At 33.4% G+C, this 18,743-nt stretch overlaps 3 protein-coding genes across 7 annotated transcripts; 1 reads left to right on the top strand and 2 right to left on the bottom strand.

Moving 5' to 3' along the window:
* Nucleotides 1-3,889: 3,889 nt before the first annotated feature.
* On the bottom strand, nt 3,890-9,076 carry LOC114879269 (tetratricopeptide repeat protein 7B). Of its 3 annotated transcripts, XM_029194049.2 has the most exons (15): nt 8,794-9,076; nt 8,343-8,494; nt 8,112-8,280; nt 7,616-7,678; nt 7,088-7,270; nt 6,658-6,787; nt 6,390-6,526; nt 6,066-6,304; nt 5,756-5,944; nt 5,491-5,669; nt 4,980-5,419; nt 4,671-4,909; nt 4,484-4,588; nt 4,321-4,412; nt 3,890-4,248 (listed from the first exon to the last, which is right to left on the bottom strand). In XM_029194049.2, exons 1-15 carry the CDS (start codon nt 8,915-8,917, stop codon nt 4,116-4,118), a joined length of 2,574 nt encoding a protein of 857 aa, XP_029049882.1. In that variant the 5' UTR covers nt 8,918-9,076; the 3' UTR covers nt 3,890-4,115. The 3 variants fall into 3 exon arrangements, with proteins under 3 accessions (XP_029049882.1, XP_029049892.1, XP_029049900.1); XM_029194059.2 differs by lacking the exon at nt 7,616-7,678 and having other exon boundaries at nt 8,794-9,075; XM_029194067.2 differs by lacking the exons at nt 8,343-8,494; nt 8,794-9,076 and adding an exon at nt 7,774-7,834 and having other exon boundaries at nt 8,112-8,270.
* Nucleotides 9,077-9,223: 147 nt separating this feature from the next.
* Nucleotides 9,224-12,368, bottom strand: LOC114879293 (KICSTOR complex protein kaptin-like). Of its 3 annotated transcripts, XM_029194091.2 has the most exons (9): nt 12,085-12,232; nt 11,875-11,882; nt 11,556-11,765; nt 11,213-11,478; nt 10,912-11,078; nt 10,675-10,847; nt 10,528-10,603; nt 10,168-10,459; nt 9,285-10,100 (listed from the first exon to the last, which is right to left on the bottom strand). In XM_029194091.2, the coding sequence occupies exons 1-9, from the start codon at nt 12,189-12,191 to the stop codon at nt 10,029-10,031; spliced, it is 1,371 nt and encodes a 456-aa protein (XP_029049924.1). In that variant the 5' UTR covers nt 12,192-12,232; the 3' UTR covers nt 9,285-10,028. The 3 variants fall into 3 exon arrangements, with proteins under 3 accessions (XP_029049934.1, XP_029049924.1, XP_029049944.1); XM_029194101.2 differs by lacking the exons at nt 11,875-11,882; nt 12,085-12,232 and adding an exon at nt 12,239-12,368 and having other exon boundaries at nt 9,224-10,100; XM_029194111.2 differs by lacking the exon at nt 11,875-11,882.
* Nucleotides 12,369-12,382: 14 nt separating this feature from the next.
* On the top strand, nt 12,383-18,722 carry LOC114879285 (heparan-alpha-glucosaminide N-acetyltransferase-like). Its single transcript, XM_046290182.1, has 15 exons — nt 12,383-12,543; nt 12,778-12,946; nt 13,271-13,493; nt 13,600-13,635; nt 15,797-15,924; nt 16,206-16,339; nt 16,413-16,528; nt 16,758-16,923; nt 16,995-17,199; nt 17,260-17,421; nt 17,481-17,602; nt 17,670-17,830; nt 17,893-18,067; nt 18,135-18,247; nt 18,472-18,722. Exons 4-15 carry the CDS (start codon nt 13,632-13,634, stop codon nt 18,651-18,653), a joined length of 1,668 nt encoding a protein of 555 aa, XP_046146138.1. The 5' UTR covers nt 12,383-12,543; nt 12,778-12,946; nt 13,271-13,493; nt 13,600-13,631; the 3' UTR covers nt 18,654-18,722.
* Nucleotides 18,723-18,743: the final 21 nt, after the last annotated feature.

The raw sequence follows: 18,743 nt of genomic DNA, 5'->3' as shown, positions 1-18,743 counted from the left end.
GGGGTTAAGGGGAGTTCACGCGGCGATGCGCTGAGCCGTTTCCTACGCGATCGACAGATAGTTCCGTGCGGCTTCTCCTCTGTGAAAACCCTGAAAAAAACGAGTTGTTTTTAATTGGACAAATGGGAAGAAGTAGGAACGACACGACATCCGATGTACAGAATGGTCGTCATGGACAACCGTGTAAATCCGCTTTACATGCGGGGTGGGTGCGGTCGTGTTTACAGGACAAGTCCGGGCGAACTAACCAGGCCTGTGATTGGCCAACGCGCACCTGCAATGCGTCAGGCAGCCGCGCGGACTGTGCCGCCGCCGGCTACCGGGTCAAAGCCGGGCTTCCCTGCGAGAGATGGCTCGAATGCAATGAGTGCGTTTTTCGGGTGCGTTTAGCCCTACATCTCTCTTTCTCTATTCCTCACCTATCCCTCTTCTTCTCTACCATTCCTCTCCTTATTCTTCTCCTTTACTATCTACCTTTCTTATTACCCTACCTTCTCTTGCTTTCTCTCTTCTTCTCTTTACCTTCGCTTTCGTATCATTTCTATCGTTAGTCCCCCTGTTTAAGTTTTATATCATTAACTAAGACTGCTTCAGCAGTGACCCTTTAGCTATGCAACCAAGAATCATTTTTATAATTCTCAATCGATTATAGATTTCAATTATCGTTTAAATGAAGCAGTAGTTGAATGAAAAACAGGAGAACTCTGAGGTGTTTAAGAGCTTTGAGGTGCAGCTTTCTCGACTCCGTTTTGTACCTCGTCCTCTGGACGATATTAGGTCACGATGGGTTAATGCTTACCGACTATATGAAACGTTTTAAAACGCTTTTCAGTATCTTTGGAATGATGTAAACGAATGATAGAATTATGAATCCGTGATATTCAAGTAAAATGAAACCGAAATGAATATGTTGTTACCAATAATTTCTTATACCTTAATTTGCTTTTAGAAACAATGAAAAATAATTATGTCTGCCTCGTTCACGAGTACCTACACCTGAATAATGATTTCAGTAAAGAAATAGAATTGAATCGAATTTGACTGATAATTATCATCGAGATGTGTAATCAAGCATGACTAAGGATATAGATAAAATTTTTTAATGAATTTTGTATTAGTCATATCGGTTGTAGGAATGACTAGTATCTTAGAAAAACGATGACACAAAATAAAATCCGAACGCGTTACTAAATGAATAACAATTCGATTCACAAGTTTACGTTGGTTGATTATTTCAAATGCGATCATTGCATGACGCGCGACACAAAAATGTGAATGACGAGTCTATGATTTCCTGTACAGAAAGAAAGGAAACATTAAAGGTTGTCTAAGTAATCTTCATTCCTGGAAACGAAAAATGTTCCGTTTCAGAATAATAATTATTGTACTGTAATTAAAGAATTAAATCCAGCTTTACCTTTGTATTTACAATTATATCAATCGCATTTTCATTTATCTTATCATTCGTCTCATCGCAATCGTGTCTGGAAGTAATTAAAAAAGAAATAAAAAAAATGAAATTCATTTCTAAGATTAAAAGTACAATTTTAATCATAGCAACACATTTTACCAAAAACGTATCTAAATAGAAAAAAGGCAGATTTGTTGCGTGCTCTGCGGTTACACATAGGTATTAACCCCTTCAGTATGCAACACGACGCGTGCCTCGCGTTGGAAGAAGCATTGTATAATTTATAACGGTAAAAATAAATTAATTTATGGTGAGTCGTTTATCCGTAATCTGAAACGTTTTTACAATTTCTTTCATTACTTTCTGAATTCATTGATAAAAGTAATGTAATGTAATGCGCGGTACAATGTAAATAAGAAATTTTAGTCAACTAAGCGACTCGATTAGATGTATCCGATTCATTAACTTATTTGAAATCATGATGTCGGATAAGTATTGATATTCGTAAACTTTATTCGTATCTAATAGATAATTAACAGTTTCGCTGATGGCCGTGACCGATATGCGGTAACGGCGTCGCACGATGTTCGCGATATCAATAATAAGTGATGAGCATGCGTGCGGCAAAAAAGAACGTTCACGTATGAAGGTTCCTAACGGAAGCGACCGTTCCTCCAGACCAATTTTTTGAAAGTATACCAAGGTCATCTTGAATTTATCAAAAGAGGCTGCATCACAAAGATGTACATCGTCGTGTGTCCACTAATGTGACTACGTGTAAGCTATGCGGTAAAATGCCTTAGTAGAAAATATTCAAATTTTCAATCTCTCGAATCTTCTAAACAACGCTGTGCAATAATTCAAATATTCTTTGCCAAGAATATCAGTTACCATCTGAAAACTGTATTTAAATTATTATAAGTAAATTTGTACCTATCCGTAAAAAATTTATAAAAAGAGAAACTTAATATTGATATACTTAAGTCTATAAATCTTGTATTTTGAGATAAGAAAATCAATATATGTTTGTTTTATTCTTTGAAATAGAATACCATTCACCTGAAATTAATTACATCTTGTAACGTCCTTTATACTATATTTCAAAAGATAATGAGTTGGTGGACTAATTTTCTGTGCTGTCTTAACTATACAAAACAGAAGAATTATATATTACTATTTATAACATACACTTTACCAATCGTAATCGAAGGGGTTGTAATTAAAAGTGGTTGAATTTCTAACTTAATGTGTCTGTTATATTCCATACTATGTATTACATCTCTTTGTTGTTCCAGTTATATCGTAGCCCTATAATCTTCGGTAGGTTCTATTCGACCAGTATGAAAAGAAAAAAAAAAGGGTAAGATGATATAATAGTTGGTCGATTGTATTACGCATAGCCGTAAGCTCTGCAGATGCGTGATGCGCTAAACGTGACGCGGTACGAAGTGCCGCAGGTAAACCTGGTGCGAATCTGTTTTCGGGCATCGTTACTGGGAAAAATCGATGCTCTGACTGATAGAAGGTAGAAAATATGTATTCATGACGCAGTCTCTCATAGATCCGGCTTACTTTTAAGTATGCTTTTCGAAAAAGTTCTTTGGATAGGTTGCAGTGAGCCTGCGCGCCAATAAACGCGCAATGCGACACGCGATAGAGTAGGATAGGGTGACTCCGTAATCTCGTTAAAAAGAGAAGGAATGGGGGGATATGGAGAAGCGCACAGCAGCGTTCACGATTAACGGTAAAGAAGGGAAATTAATAAGTGTCACGGTAAAAAAATGTTAATTTTGTACCTTGTGTTCATCGATACATTACTTAATTGGTATTAATTTAACAAGAAATAAAGGCGCTGAAAAGCTTACTGTGCAATCAAGGAACGATGTAATTTTGAATCAATTTCCTTTTTATAAATATCTGATATGAATGAGCGTGTTCTTTTTATTATATTTGAATAGAACTTAATTTGATTTAATTGATACATTTCTTTTATTATTGGCAAAGTATAAAATTTTATATATATTATATTTTTTACATGTACCGTGATATTGACTCGGAATTAATTGTTTCAAGAATTTCTATTCTTAATATTACGTGAAAATAAGTAATAATATATAAATTTATGTATTGTAGAAACTTGTTTAAATTGCATCATAATTTAGTAATCGTTATTAATTTAATATATCATCCTGTGTCATTTTACTTTCATCTTCATCATCGTTAAAAATGTTAATAGAAGTACATTGAAATTTTAATTACTCAATCAATACCTAATATAAAAATACTTTTACTATAATAAACACATGTACGGATATAATTTATAAAAAGTAAAATAATTTAGCATTAACTTTTAAGACAACGGTTTAAATATGTCAATAAAAGTAAGTTAAAATACATAATTGAACTTCTAAAGTAATGTGTTTCTAATAAAATAAAAGATTATATAAAATCAAATATTTAAGAAAAATTATTGAAGTATTGTTTGGTCTCATAGCTTTTTCTTTATTAGAATTTCTTACAGTGATCTTTCTTAAATTATTTGTACAGTTCTAATATATTTTTAATTAATCCATTTATTTATACAATAATGTAACAGTGTAGAGATAAGCAGGTACTATTACCCACAAGGGTAAAGAAATTTCAATGTTGCAGAATAAACTGTGACTTTTTTGAACGTCCTTTTTTAAATATTTATAGTTTTGAATCATTCAAAGGTTACTGGTATTGAGAGAACTGGTAATATTGGATTTGTGGTTTCTACTTCCAATGCTGTTGCCATACAATCACTTGCTGCTTCTACTTCACCTAAGGATTCCAACACCTTTCCCAAATTATACCTATACAAATTATAATTAATTCACTTTGTACGATATAAAAATTGTTTAAAAGTTAAAATATTATATTTATACCATGTCTGATGAGAATTCGGATCGATTTTTGCAGCATCTCTTAACGTCTTTTCGGCCAACCTCTGACTTCCCAAATAGTGATAAATTAGACCCTAATAATATAAATACTTCTTAAATAACTGTGCACTACATAATTCAAAAAACTATCCCAAATAAATGTTACCAAATGTTGTAAACTCTTTATGTGTGAAGGATTAATCGAAACTGCATTCTGATAACATTGCTTTGCTTCCATATATTCCAGTTTATATTCATGTAAGAGACCCCGCTAAAATGAAATTTCAATACCGTTATATAAAATGTAAAACACGTTGAACTTTTTTCTGTTTGTACAAACAGTATAAACTTACTGTGTACATAATATGATGACTCAATGGAAAAATATTTGTAGCTTCTTGTAAAGAAAGAACTGCACCGTTTGGTTGATCTAAAACTAGATATACTTCAGTGAGCAATAACCACACTTGTAATTGTAGCAGCCACGCTCTTTGTGGTCCTGGTTTTGGCGTGAAAGAGCTAAGTGAAGATGCAACTTCAGAGAGCGCTTGTTCTACTCTTGAAGCAGCCAATGATTGTGCATGCACGGAGCCTATTTGAAATGCTACTGTTTATAACGATTACTTATAAAATAGAGATTGAGAAAGATACTGGATACGTACTGGAATCTTTGTCAGACATTTCAGAAGCATAAAGCTGAAAGACACTTCTGGTTTCACTACGTTTCTCACTATGCTGTTCATTGCAATTAGTATTTGTTTGGTCTTCGTACAAATTTTTCCAAAGTAAAAGCATATGTCTTATGGTAAACAATGCTTGCTCACCACCGATGCTTCGTAATTCAAGGTGCGCTTTTACATAAAGGAAATTCAAGTTATCCGGATATTCTTCTAATACACTGTTAACTAAATGCAATGCTTCTGAATATTGTTTATGAGCTGACAGTAATAATACCAATAAATGCAATGACGGAATGTGTTCTGCTCGAAGATTTAATGCAATTTTTACATGAATCATTGCATCATTAATTTGTCTATTAATAGCATATTCGTGGGCCAAATAATATTCAGCCAAATGATCATTTGGATCACATTGTTGTGCCCTATTAAAATAAATGCATAAAATTATAACATTCAATTTATATCTTATTATAATTTTTATACGCATACGCACTTCTGAAAACATTCTAGAGCTGTTTTAGTATGGTACGTTTTATCCATTTTTACTATAGTATTTGTAGCAAGAATACTATGACCAATTCCAATATAAAGATGACATCTGGACTGCATCCCTTGTGAATTTTTTGTTTCTCTTTGGAGCGCCTTTTGACTCCATTCAATGCCTTCTCTTACCTGTTCCATGTGTCATTTCATAATAAGAGTACTTTTATTTATCCGAATATGTATTATTTTATGCGATATGTGCATCTATATCTTACCATATTTAATTGTTCGTAACATAGTCTTGCAATTAAAAGACAAGGCATTACTTTTTGTGGTGTTAACCTTGCTACCACTCTTAAAACCCTATATGCATGCATGTATCTTCCCATACTAATTAAACACAGTGCGCATTGAGTCCAAACATGTGCTTCCTCATGAGAGAATTTCATTGCTCTTTCAAATGACTATTAGAATGTAAAATTAATTCTATATTTATATTACTTAACATAATGTTATAAATAATGAATAACATAAGAATATTCAATTAAAAAATAAATACTGAACAATTTATATAATCATATCAACCTCATATAGTAAATCCACTTGACTCCACCTCACAACAACTACTGTGAGAAGATCGTATACCGCTGTGGCATTTTCAAAAGCATGTATTCTTGCTTCTTTGAATTCTGGGGACTGACTAAGTACAGCATCTCTAACTGCCATAGCTTCACTTATCAATAACAGTAAGATTGTTTCTTCATATTCGTTTCTTGGTATAAACATATTAGGACCTAAATACTTTTTTGGTTTCCATGGTGAATCTAAAAAGTCACTTAAATTATAATTTGGTGCTTTATTTTCAAGTTATATTTTATTATAACAGCAATATTTTATGAATAATATCACCAGTTGTATCACTTGACGGTTCTGGAGGTTTATATTCGGCACCGCTTATTCCTCGAACTAAAACCTCTGCCAATTGCCTTGTTAACATAACCCTGAGACTTTGAGTTGCAGTAGACTCCACAGCAGATAAAACTTCCCTTATAAGTGATTTAATTTGATAAACATAATTTTCTTGGATAAATCAAAGATTAAATTACTTAAGTATTTTTAAAATTATATTTATTATTGTTACCTTGCTTTTATATATATCCAGAAAAAAGTTATTTACCTATAACGGTTTATAGCACCTTGAATATTACCAGTTTGAATGTATAATATGGGTGCCCTTTGTAGCGTGGTTTCCAAAATTGGTCCAATATGTTTTGTAGAACAAAATGAAGACTGAGAAGAATTTGTACCTGTTGATCAAATGATATTAACGTATTAACAACAAAACTCAAATTTCAAGTTTTGTCACATTTCACCAACAACCCTATAAAATCACCTGAAAAAGAATAAAAATAATGTCGTTAATATTATACATGTATTTTCTATGTTCAGTATGTTATAATATTAGCCACTACCATTTTTTATTCATTTATTCACTGGAAGTTACTGCTAATTATCATAATCTTATTCATACTGACATTAATTATGGAATAAAGATCAATTAGCATTATATGATAGAAAACAATGTGCTGAAAATCAATTTACGTCACCTGCATTGTTACTATTCACGATAGACGTGCCATTTTGATGTTGCATTGCAAGTTTGTCTTGTTCCTGTAAATACACTAACGTCAAGTCCCCAGCAATTTCATAGCACTTGATGATTTGTTCTTGCCATTCTGCTATTTTGTATTTTGACTTGGAATATGGTGGTAACTTTTCCAGACAAAGACCTATCATCAGATAAAAGAAATACCAGATAAAATAAAGATTAATATAAATTACTCAAAAAACATAGTATGTGTCTCCATTTGATGAAGATAGCAAATTGTAAATATAATTGAAATAAATATTTCGTAATTTTATTAATTGAATTTGTATTACACATATACAGTACAAATTAAAGCAAAGCATAATAGAGCAAAATAATTCAGTACTTTATTTATACATATTACATTAAGATATTTTTTTTCATTATAACTTAACATTTTAATAGCTGACAGAAGCGAATTTAAAAAGAATGGGATACACTTACACATTGCAAAAGAAAGCAAAATAAAATGAAGCAAAATACAAACCTTTAATTGCGTACGACTCGGCTATAATGCGCAGTCTTCGGCAGGATAAATGTTTCTCTGTGTCTAAAGTAAACAATCTTTCTTTCTCTAAGTTGAATATTGATTATAATACTATATAGATAGCAAACATTCTCAAAACTTATCATGCTTATAAATACCAGTTTGTAGATTTGATGCTACCTCAGACTGGTGTATGAGAAGATTTATACTTAGTATGGACTGCCAATAAAAAAAAATAGTATGCAGTCCTTAAAATTTTTTTACTACAATATCTACATTGAGTGTAACATTTTCAAATTTGGCACAAATTTAATATTCTAAAGTACTAAACTATCAGAAAAATAACTGTTAAGTGAAATATGTAAAACACCAAAACTATAGTAAATATAAACCATTCCTTTATTTAAATGGCAGGCTGTTATATGTGATATGAAGAATAATGCACTAGTATGTACTAGCAATGTACTATATAATTTAAATAATTTCTGATGCAAACCTTTAATTGCATATGATTCTGCAATAATGCGTAGACTTCTACAAGGTAATGGTTTTTCTGTAAGGGCATGCAACTCAGCTTGTTGATAATGATTCAGAGCTTCTTCATACATTCCCATGGCATAATGTACTTTTCCAAGTAATAAATGTGCATCCAACACAACTAAAGCCTAAAATTTGAAATATAATATAACAATTAAGTAAGTTTCTGAAACAGAGCATATTAGATTACCTGTTTGTCTTTTTCATTTGCTGCCAAAAGTAAATATCTTCTAGTTTCTGCCAGTCCATTTCTTGCTTTTCCAATATTCGCATCTACAGGTGGAGTTTGTTCCAAAAAACTTTCTAATCTACCTTCACCGCATAAAAAATTTGCTAAACATTCTGAAATTAAAGTTATTCAATAAAATATAATAAAGTGTATTAACCAAGTCAAGATAGTTCTGTAAACTAAAATATGTGAATTGACATATTTGACAGTAATTATATTTGACCTTTATTCGTGTAATCTCTGACATGACTTATCATTTTTTTTTTCTTTTTTATATAAACAGGTTATGAAACAGCAGGCAGATATGACATTTGATTTTTACAGAATTTCTTTAAAGATTTTAATAAAATGAAAAACATTAAAGCATGCAAAAATCATAAGTAAAAATTTTCAATATAAAACCACTGTATACCATTGCTTGGATATTGTGTTTTTAGATGTTCCGCCAATTCTATAACCTTTTTCCAATTTCCCTCTTCACGGTTTTTATCGATTTCTGATTCAATTCGTAGGGTGTGTCCTTTTTTACTTGTCATTCTAATTCACATAGAAAAAAGGGTAAAACGAGCTGTTGGATCCTTTTGTAACGTTAGTTAAGATGTAATGTAATATATTGATCATCAGTGTTGTTTCGAGCGTAAGCACCACCTAAACGTATACGTATGACAGTCTTCCTTCCACCTCGAGCACGTGCCAGACTATTTTGAACCATCTGTTACGTCATTGATTCTACGAATTCTAGATACGATGGATCATGAAGCATACTAACTGAAGAACCAACGGAATTGCGCATTTGTTGAATTGTTAATGCGCAGAATTATTGGATAAAATATTATGTTTCTGGACAAATTACATTTCTGTGCAAGTAATTAATTGTTAGCAGTTTTTAGAGTGATCGTTCCTCTAAGTTCGACTCGTCAACCCTATAATCATTTATAATTAATCAATTTAAAATGGCAATTATTGTATATAAATTTAAAGTTTAAATCTTAATGAAGATAATTATGTACGCGCTTCATTAATATTCTTAATAAAAAATGACAGAATGCCAACAACCTCGAATACATAGAAGGAATGACTTTCGAATCGAGCTCATTATGCATTTTACTGGTTAATTAACGAACCGACTCGCTTTAGCGACTATTTATCTATCTAATGGTTTCCCTGTAAGGGCAGATAAGGTGGCGTTCTCCAGGAACATTTGGTTCCTTTTCGTCCAACGAGCTCTATCGTCCACGGAGCGACTATTTAACTGACTTATTATTTCCCTCAAAGCAGGAAGGGATGCATTTACGCATTTCTTTTTTGTTCTGCGAGGGTGGAGTATTTTATGAATTTTGTGTTTCTATCTGCCTACTGAATGTTATCGTCCCTGTAGCGACTATTTATTGGAGAAAATTTTGTTCTTTCTCGAATACAAAACTGTCTCCTGTGAATTAGACATAATGCCTGCTGGCTCGAGTGTCATACTCAGCGGTAGAGACTGGAGACACTTTCCTCTTCGCTGGCTTAGACCGCAATTTTGCCTAGAGGGACGCCGACCGTGATCGAGGCTGTACATACAATGTAATCTTTATATACAAAAATTTGTTTATATTAATTCTAAATAATAACATCTATTTAGATCTTCCCTGACAACATTTAAAATTATGTTCTATTGTCTTTAAGCATTTTTCGATATCGTTTTTTCCATTTGTCCTTTACGTCCATAATATTGTGCTGCAATTTATAATTTCATTTTAATTACGTTAATCTGAATATAATGAATATAAACAAGCATTACAACCTGTAGTATATGAACTCCACGTTGTGTAAGAACAATAAGTTCTTTCATTCCATCATTGGTAATATCCATGTAACATATAGAATGCACCGGTGCATCGAATAATTTTCTAATGATCAGTTCCCATGTATTATTTATAAAACAGAATATTAAAACCTCTTGACCATAGGTTCCTAAGAGAATTTCGTTCCGACCATCCATATTTATATCAGCTGTACAGGAGCATAAAATGCAATCAGATGTTTCACTACCATTTAATGTTATATCCTCATCCATTCCATTATTTAAAACGTCCCTAATTAAATTTAAATGAGTTATACATATATAACAATGATACATATAATAATAGTTTTATACACTTACATGAAAACAACTGCATTACTTGTATTTACAATAAGAACATTTAATTTTGTTTCATTACTTAAAGAACATTTGGGACCTACAATAAATAAGAAAATTGATCAATTTTGTAATCTCTTTAAGAATGTATGTTAATTTATTGATATTTACCTCTAGAATTAAGAAAGGAAGGTTTTGTGATATTGTTTTGTTGTGGAAATATACATACACTGGAAATAGGCCTGTCATACCTTAATTTCCAAGCTTTACAGATTTTCAATTCCAAAACATTAACTATAGCTACTATAACTAAACCACATTCACAACCAATTACAGTCAGTCTCCTAAATAATTTGATATAATTAATAACAATAATTTGTATATTTGTGTATAACTGTAATATCATACCAATTATAATTATCATAATAGTAGATATTAATCCATATTGCAATTCCTTGGATATCATGCAATTCAGGGAAATATTTTTCAATTGATGATTCACTATAACCATGATTTAATTTATCTTCTCTGATCATATGAATCTTATAATCACTACCAGATAATAACCAAACAACCTAAAATCTTAGGAAATGTTATATTAACACTTTAAATTTATATAATAATAAATAATATTATTTCTTTGAACATTCCTTAAACAATATTATTGTGTAAGTGGTATTAAAAAGTTACTGTTATGCTAAAAAATTACCTCGCTATGAGAATTCTGTTGTGGTAATATAGTATGATACAAATGATAAGGTGTGTATGGTAATTCTACCGTAAGACAATTTTGAGCTATGGCTTCAATTGAACTCCCTTCATCTCCTTCTCCGTCTATTGCACCTTCTGTATATATATTTAAATACCTTTCTACAGATGTATCTGTACTTGCTTTTAAAATAGTTATTCCTATTACAAATCCATCACCACTGTCAGACTTATTATATGCATCAATGGATATAATTTCTGTACCACCTAATGAAAAATAATTATTATTTACAAAATGAAAGACTTTGTTCTTTAATGATAAAGTAATATATAAGATTACAAACTGGGAATGTATGTAAAGAGTAGCTCCTTAACCAATGGTTTTAAATGTAGATTTGGCATTAAATGATATTCACAAGAGTATATTTTTCTTTTTAAAGAGGCCACTAACACTTTATTGTAGCCACTATTAGAACACAGTTTTGTCATGGAATAAATGTTTCCTTGAGATGTTAAAGGAAACCAGTGTGCATCTGTCAAATTATTCATGATTCCTTCACAACAGAAACAGTTAACCTCTGGTTATACCTTATGATTTAACTTTAGTCATGTCATTTATATTATATTTAAAATAAACAAGGTAAAATCAAATCAAATATTTACCGAAAACTCTAAGAATTGAAACAAAGAAAAGATTTTTAATTTTTCATTTATATTTCATACTAAATTCATTTGATAAACTAAACCTTAAGGTTAGGAATGCAACATTTATTTTATTTACATATGTAAATATAGGATTTATATTATAAAACTATGTTTTGAAACAAATTTGAGTTATTTTTTAAAAATAAGTAAAAATAATATGCTAATTACATTTTTAAACAAACATTAGTCATCAAGTATATAGAAATATATAATAAGTGCTTCCCACACATGTGGTCAGTACGCATTGGCATTGGTATGCATTGATAACTTATCATGTATATGTATGTAAATATGTGTGTTGGTCCCTTTTTTTAGTTCATACCTTGATAAAAGTTATAAAAACTTTTTTGAAAAAAGAATTTCTTTTGACACCGTAGTAGAAAAATGTTTTCGTTGAAAACTTTACCGACAGTCTCTAGAACAGACCACAAATTTAGTTCCTCGTTTTTTCTGTAGGGCACAGTTCATTCGTTTAGAATGCTCGACAGCGCAATCATTCGCAGCTCGTCTACTTATGTGATTAAATTGTGTATTAGGTATCAAAAATACAAGAAACAGAAGACAAAGTTGAAGAGAACACATCAGTCATGACTTCTGACATTATTTCCATATTGTCTTCAGAAATGCGTAAGCTGAAAATTTATATCCTATTTTGTCAATATAGATACGAATTAAAATAACATATTTCTCATTTATTCTGCTTTTATGATGATAATTTATTAAATACCATTAATATCTTATGTATTTTTCTATGTTATTTCTTATATTTCGATGCTTTAAAGTGAAAAAAGTAATCTTAACCTTATTTCAATATGGTGTTGATAGTTTTCAACGAATCTTTCCGTTTTTTTAATGTTAAAGTTTCAAAGCAATTCGAAGTTTCTAACAATGCTTGTGATTGGTCATTCCATTATGGCGTCCTCCTATTTAGACCAATCAGATTCATCGTTGAAGGGTGCGTTGCGTGAAGTGTGGTGGAGTGCAACAGTCCTCTTCGAAGCTTTGTCCGTTTGACACGTGTCCGCAACAGGTAAGATTAAATTATCTTCAAATATTAAATTAAATTGCCGATCGGATGTTAAAAATACAAAAAACAGAAAGAAACATCGAAGACAAGTCTGAATTCTTGATCTTTGACATTAATTTGGCGTTTTCTTCAAAAATACGCAAGTTGAAAATTTTTGCTCTCGCCGCGAATGCACAATAAGAGTGGAACAGCTGAATCTGAATTATTTTCTTTTATATCGTTAAGTTCCTGAACATTATTGTATGTTCTTAGTACTGTTTTACACAATTTGCTGTTTTTAATTTAATAATATTCTTTCTTGAGCATCGTAATATTATTCCTGTTTAGACCCGTTCGTGTATGTAAACTGACTGAGTTCCATCGAAGTATCGCAGTGAAGTTGGCGCACAAATATTCACGCCGCGTCGGTGAGCCGGCCGATAGCGGAATTTACCGAAGAATGCCGAAGCGGTGCCGACCGGTCTTCGTCGGGAAGGTAGGTCTCGCCATTTCTCTCGCGAACGTCGAAGTGACAAGACGTGTTCAGAGCATCCTTCTGTATAAGTAATAAGTGAGCATTGTATCTATTAAAATATTTTGCATAAATTATAGTTCGATTGTTTATTATTGTTGATTACATTTTATGTACATAAATTCGTATTTCTTTTTTGTTACAGATATTTGATGGATATTGAAAGGACGCCATGATATGGGTTTGAAATAGAATTTCGTAAAAATTTATTGTTTTAATTTATTCTAATCAATTATTAACATTTATTATTACTTGTCTTTTATTGAGTCGTTGTTAATTGTAAGCATTTTTGATAATTACTTGCTACCAAAGTCAAGAAAGAAAAGATTAGAGACATTTTTTTTCTTTAACCAATTCATAGAAAAAGAATAATTAATTTTTCATTTTATTAAATAATTTCGTCCAGTATTTTAATACATTTGTTTTAAACTAGAACAAAATTGAAATAATTATGTATTCTACTGCAAATGATTGCTTCTCTTCTGCAATTATTAATTATTTTAAACAATCTATTTTTGTTAAATCGTAGTAATTATATTATAATATCCAGTTTTCGATGCAAGTTTAAATTCAAATAGAATCACGTTTTTAAATCACATGCTGTTTGAGCATGATTAATTCTTGGATTTTGCTTATTGAAAAGAATTAGATAATTTATAAATTACTACGTAATAGAATTTCCAACAATTTATAATATATTCAGTTTCTGTCGATCAAACATGGGCTGTTTTACCGATGTGGAATACGGAGTTCGGCATCAACGCTTGTCTCAAGGACACCACCGATCTCTGATTTTATTCTATATAAACACTTACAGTGAGCACTGTAATCGGCTTGCATGGTCAAAATTGATAATCTAGATTTTGAGTTAAAATGTCAGAAAAATCCCGATCAATCGTTTAATAGCGGAGCTTCGCTCCAATTAACTGTGATTTTGGAGAGGTCGTACGATTTCCAGTGTAATGATAATAGTAGAAATTGTAAATGATTAGTTAATTAGAGTTTGGAAGCTTGAAAAATGTTTACCCCTACCACGGCAATATAACGAGAGTCTATTGCAATACATATTAATACTAGGCGGCCATCCGCTTCTTGGCTGACATACTGGAGCGAAGTGATTGATTTGCTGTGAAAGCAACTTTAACAGAGTTGGGACAAGATATAGCAATTAAAAGTAGTGTTTAATTGTTGATAATAATGTAAACAACCCAAGTTTTAATTTACGGAACACGGATTCAAAGCTCGCGCGATAGCGTAATTCCGATTTCTCGGAAGCTGTCCGCTTAGTGGACAGGTAAAAAAATTTCTGTTGAATGCCAGGTGAAATGTCAGTCGATGCACCCACGTGATTCCGCGTTGACTCGGTTAGCCGGCTGTTCTCGTGTACGCGATACTAAAAAGCTGTTCGTGCCACTTGACGCATTCGTATCTGTCGGTCGCGGTGTTGATTAAATGGTGCCGAACAATATTCGATCCCGCGCAATCGAGCAAACACCGTTAGATCGTGATCGTCGACGAAACGTTCACGCGGTCATCGCGAAAAGTCGTCCGGGAGTTCGAGGAACGCGAAATACTAGGTACCATCTTCTGGAAAAACGACGATTGTTCTTTGCTTTTTGTACCGTGACGATTGTTCCATTTCTTTTCTGTTTCTTGCACCCATCGTCAAGGTGCACACTCGTAAAACATGCAGGAGGAACGAAAATTCCGAATATCATTAAACTGACTATTTCTGTTGTGACAGTCACAGTATTATGTTTGTGTAGACGCGGATCCAACAGTTTGTTGTCAATTTCAATGATATATATTTTTACTGTGTTTTTTTACTCGATGACCTTGGAAGACCTTGATACGATAGGATGTTTGCTTCGTTTTAATGCGCGATGCAACATTAGATGAAGGACAGTGTGCGGTGTTCTCCTGAGAGAAAGTAGGATTGGACTCGAGCCTCCCGAAATGTTTTCGTGAACAAATTATGAACTCTAAAATATGCCATTTTAATCTGACACCGATGATCAATTTATTTACAAAATTTGTGTTTCAAATATCGGAATAATTAAGACAGGTAAATGAAAGACTCCGTTAGAGAGGAAACATTTCTTACTACTATGTTCCACGAAGCGAAGATGCATTTAGCATAAATTCAATTTTGAGCGTTCTACTTTCTCTCTGTTCGTTGCACACGGTTCGATATAAACATTTCTCTGAAATTACGGATGCCTGTTGAGTTTCTCAGCGACGCGGCGAGGCGCGGAGCGGTGTCACGATTCCTCGCGCGACTTTCGAAGCGTGCCACCTAACCGCTTCTCGTTTTTTGCTTCTTGCGTTCACTTTGCTTGCAGCAGAGACGATGGACGAGTGGTTCTGCGATCGCGAGACCCTCAAGTACGATGAAGCTTGTATCAATCTACGAACCGACCACGAAGATTCCAACGTCTGGCTCTATTTGCTTTCGACCGATTGCGCCTTGGTAAGTCATACAAGGATACGCTTTTTGCACTTATACTTTGTCACGTGTTTCGCATGCCTTTACTTTTCTATCCATCAAGTTACTTAAATTCGTTAATCGCAGGTACGTCTTTGTATCAGCATGAATGGTGAAGTGAATACGACCGCGTGTAGCAAGACATTTTAATTTTTAAATAAGGAATTTTCTTATTTACATAATTAGAAACACTCGTAATTCATTTATCGAGTATCAGTTATTAAATCAAACGACAAGAGTAAAATTGATTAATACATATGTTGCAGTGTCCGTATACCAGAATCAAGCAAATTATAGCGAATTCTACCTCCAGTGTAATAATCGATACAGTCAGACCTACAACGTTTAGGATATTCGATGCCGTAGATCCTGATGAATTCGTAACTGCTAAAAATACGAGGTACATCTTATTGACAAAGAGAGGAATTTTACAGTTTGGTATTGTTTAACATTCGCGTGTTTCCACGTTTCAGTAACGTGATCTGTGAGTTAACACCGAATTTGGGACAATTCGGTGTGTACGAGTTGACGGTCCAAAATCGAAGTTGCGATATAAAGGTTTTGAACGAACCAACTTCTCCTTACACAGGTGAGGTCTGATGGATTTAAAAAAATAACAATAGATAACCATTACTTGTTTTCCATTTTCATCGTACAGTCGGTTCACAGGTTAATAAGCTATGTTTACCAGAGATATTGATAACGAGTATCTTGAGCAATCTCGGTTTTTTAATTAATTTTATCAGGATTCGAAGATCGTGTCTCGGTTTTGATTCAAACCGAGATATACCTTTTTATCCAAGTGTAATTTTTTTCAGAAGTTTTCGTTATTTTGGGAGTTTTGGTGCTCGTTCTGTTTGGCCTGTCCGGTTTGAAGTCATTATGGCACGCTTGCAGAAAGAAATGTACGCGACGTCAGGTGGACGATACTGCGATGAGGCAACCTGTGAAACGTCGAGTGAAAGCAATCGACACTGTTCGGGGGTACGATCCATGAAAATCCACTCACATGTTCGAAACGATGATATTAAACATAATAAAAATCAATGTTACAGGGCTAGCACTCTATTAATGATATTCGTTAACGATGGATCCGGTGGTTATAGAACTTTGGGCCATGCCACTTGGAATGGCTTACTCTTAGGGGATTTAGTGTTCCCTTGTTTTATATGGATCATGGGGGTATGCATCCCCATAGCGTTGGGCAGTCAGTTAAAGCGAATGGTGCCGAAACATGTCATACTATACGGTATCGTTAAGGTAATTTATCGAATTACCGCAATTATAGCGTTTTCTACTGTCATTTGATATTTTCAACAGAGAAGTATTCTCCTGTTCTTAATCGGAGTATCTCTAAACACGGTGAGCACCGGTCCTCAGCTGGAAAACATCCGGATATTCGGTGTTCTTCAACGTTTCGGTGTAACTTACTTCATGGTTTCTCTGACGTACCTTTTCTTGATGCTCAAAAGACCAACAAAGGTACAGCTAAGCTCTCGAATTTTTCATGAATCAATACTATATTCATTATTTCTTCGTAGTCTCCGATGTTACGAGATGTGCAAGATTTTTTCCTCTTACTACCTCAATGCTGTGTGATGGCAGTCATCGTGGCTGTTCATTGCATCGTCACATTTTGCTTACCTGTTCCTGGCTGTCCCACGTATGTACGTATAATTCGATGAATGATTTTTACGTAGCAACAGAATCGTTAAAGGGTGTGTTGATAGTGGATATCTGGGTCCTGGTGGTCTTCACGATGATGCAAAATATTTTGACTGCGTTGGAGGAGCAGCCGGTTATATCGATAGATTGGTACTCAAGGAACAACATTTACATCATTCGATGACTGTTTATCAGTCGGGACCATTTGATCCAGAAGGGATTTTGGGTATGTTATTTATGATAATACGAAAATGGAACTGTTACAATTGTATACGAAAATTTGTCAAGGTTGTCTCACATCGACGTTCCACGTTTTCCTCGGTCTACATGCTGGTATAATTATGATGTCTTACAAAGACTGGAAAGAACGTGTTGTGAGATGGTTGGCGTGGGCTGCGTTTTTCGGCTGCATCGGATGCGCTCTCCACTTCACCAACGTGATTCCCGTCAATAAAAAGTTATGGTGCGTCATTCCAGAAAAGGATATTCCTTGGTTACTTATCGACTGGTTTTATTTTTACATTGCACAGGTCGCTGTCGTTCGTGTTCGTAACGACATCCTTCGCTCTCGCTTTCCTCTCCGCCTGTTATTTGCTCGTGGACGTGCTTAAGGTGTGGAACGGAGGCCCTTTCCGAATCCCTGGTATGTAAAACTTTCACGCGGAGCTTGTGCAACGCGATTGCTGAACAGATTTCACGTCGAGACAAATATTTATGAGACATTTATAGTACTGACCCTCCTTGTTGCTGCAGATGTCGAATTAAAAGAGACAGACATTCTTCGGCGAATACAAAAATTTTCAAATTCTCGAGAAGAAAGGTGGAAATTGTATAAAATCTAATGAAAATCTAATGTTTATTCGATAGGTATGAACGGTTTGTTGCTGTATGTTGGCCACATGACATGTTATCAAAATTTCCCTTTCCATTGGAGCATCGGAAGCATGAACAGTCGAGGTCTACGTTTATGCGAAGCGATTTGGGGAGTTGCATTGTGGACTATCATTGCATACATTATGCACAAGAAGCGAACTTACATCAGTCTTTGAAATTCTATTCCTTATATAGAAAGTGTATTTTATAAATAAAACATTGAAATTGTTATTCCCTTCCATACACGTACAGATGCTTACCTTGGT

Source organism: Osmia bicornis, chromosome 2 (genome assembly GCF_907164935.1).
Source record: "Osmia bicornis bicornis chromosome 2, iOsmBic2.1, whole genome shotgun sequence".
NCBI lineage: Eukaryota > Metazoa > Arthropoda > Insecta > Hymenoptera > Megachilidae > Osmia > Osmia bicornis.
The sequence above is the reverse complement of the archived record's forward strand: the minus strand, read 5'-3'. Positions and strand labels throughout refer to the sequence as shown.

Coding starts and splice junctions, on each gene's coding strand:
- LOC114879293 (XM_029194091.2), bottom strand. CDS start 12,191: ATGATAAGTTATCAATGCATACCAATGCCAATGCGTACTGACCACATG. Junction 11,479..11,555: donor ACTCTTTACATACATTCCCA/GTTTGTAATCTT, acceptor ATTTTTCATTAG/GTGGTACAGAAATTATATCC. Junction 10,604..10,674: donor TTCCTTTCTTAATTCTAGAG/GTAAATATCAAT, acceptor TATTTATTGTAG/GTCCCAAATGTTCTTTAAGT.
- LOC114879285 (XM_046290182.1), top strand. Junction 17,831..17,892: donor TGATCCAGAAGGGATTTTGG/GTATGTTATTTA, acceptor AAATTTGTCAAG/GTTGTCTCACATCGACGTTC. Junction 18,248..18,471: donor AGGCCCTTTCCGAATCCCTG/GTATGTAAAACT, acceptor TTTATTCGATAG/GTATGAACGGTTTGTTGCTG.
- LOC114879269 (XM_029194049.2), bottom strand. CDS start 8,917: ATGACAAGTAAAAAAGGACACACCCTACGAATTGAATCAGAAATCGAT. Junction 8,495..8,793: donor AACACAATATCCAAGCAATG/GTATACAGTGGT, acceptor CTTTAATTTCAG/AATGTTTAGCAAATTTTTTA. Junction 6,527..6,657: donor GGTGCTATAAACCGTTATAG/GTAAATAACTTT, acceptor ATCACTTATAAG/GGAAGTTTTATCTGCTGTGG.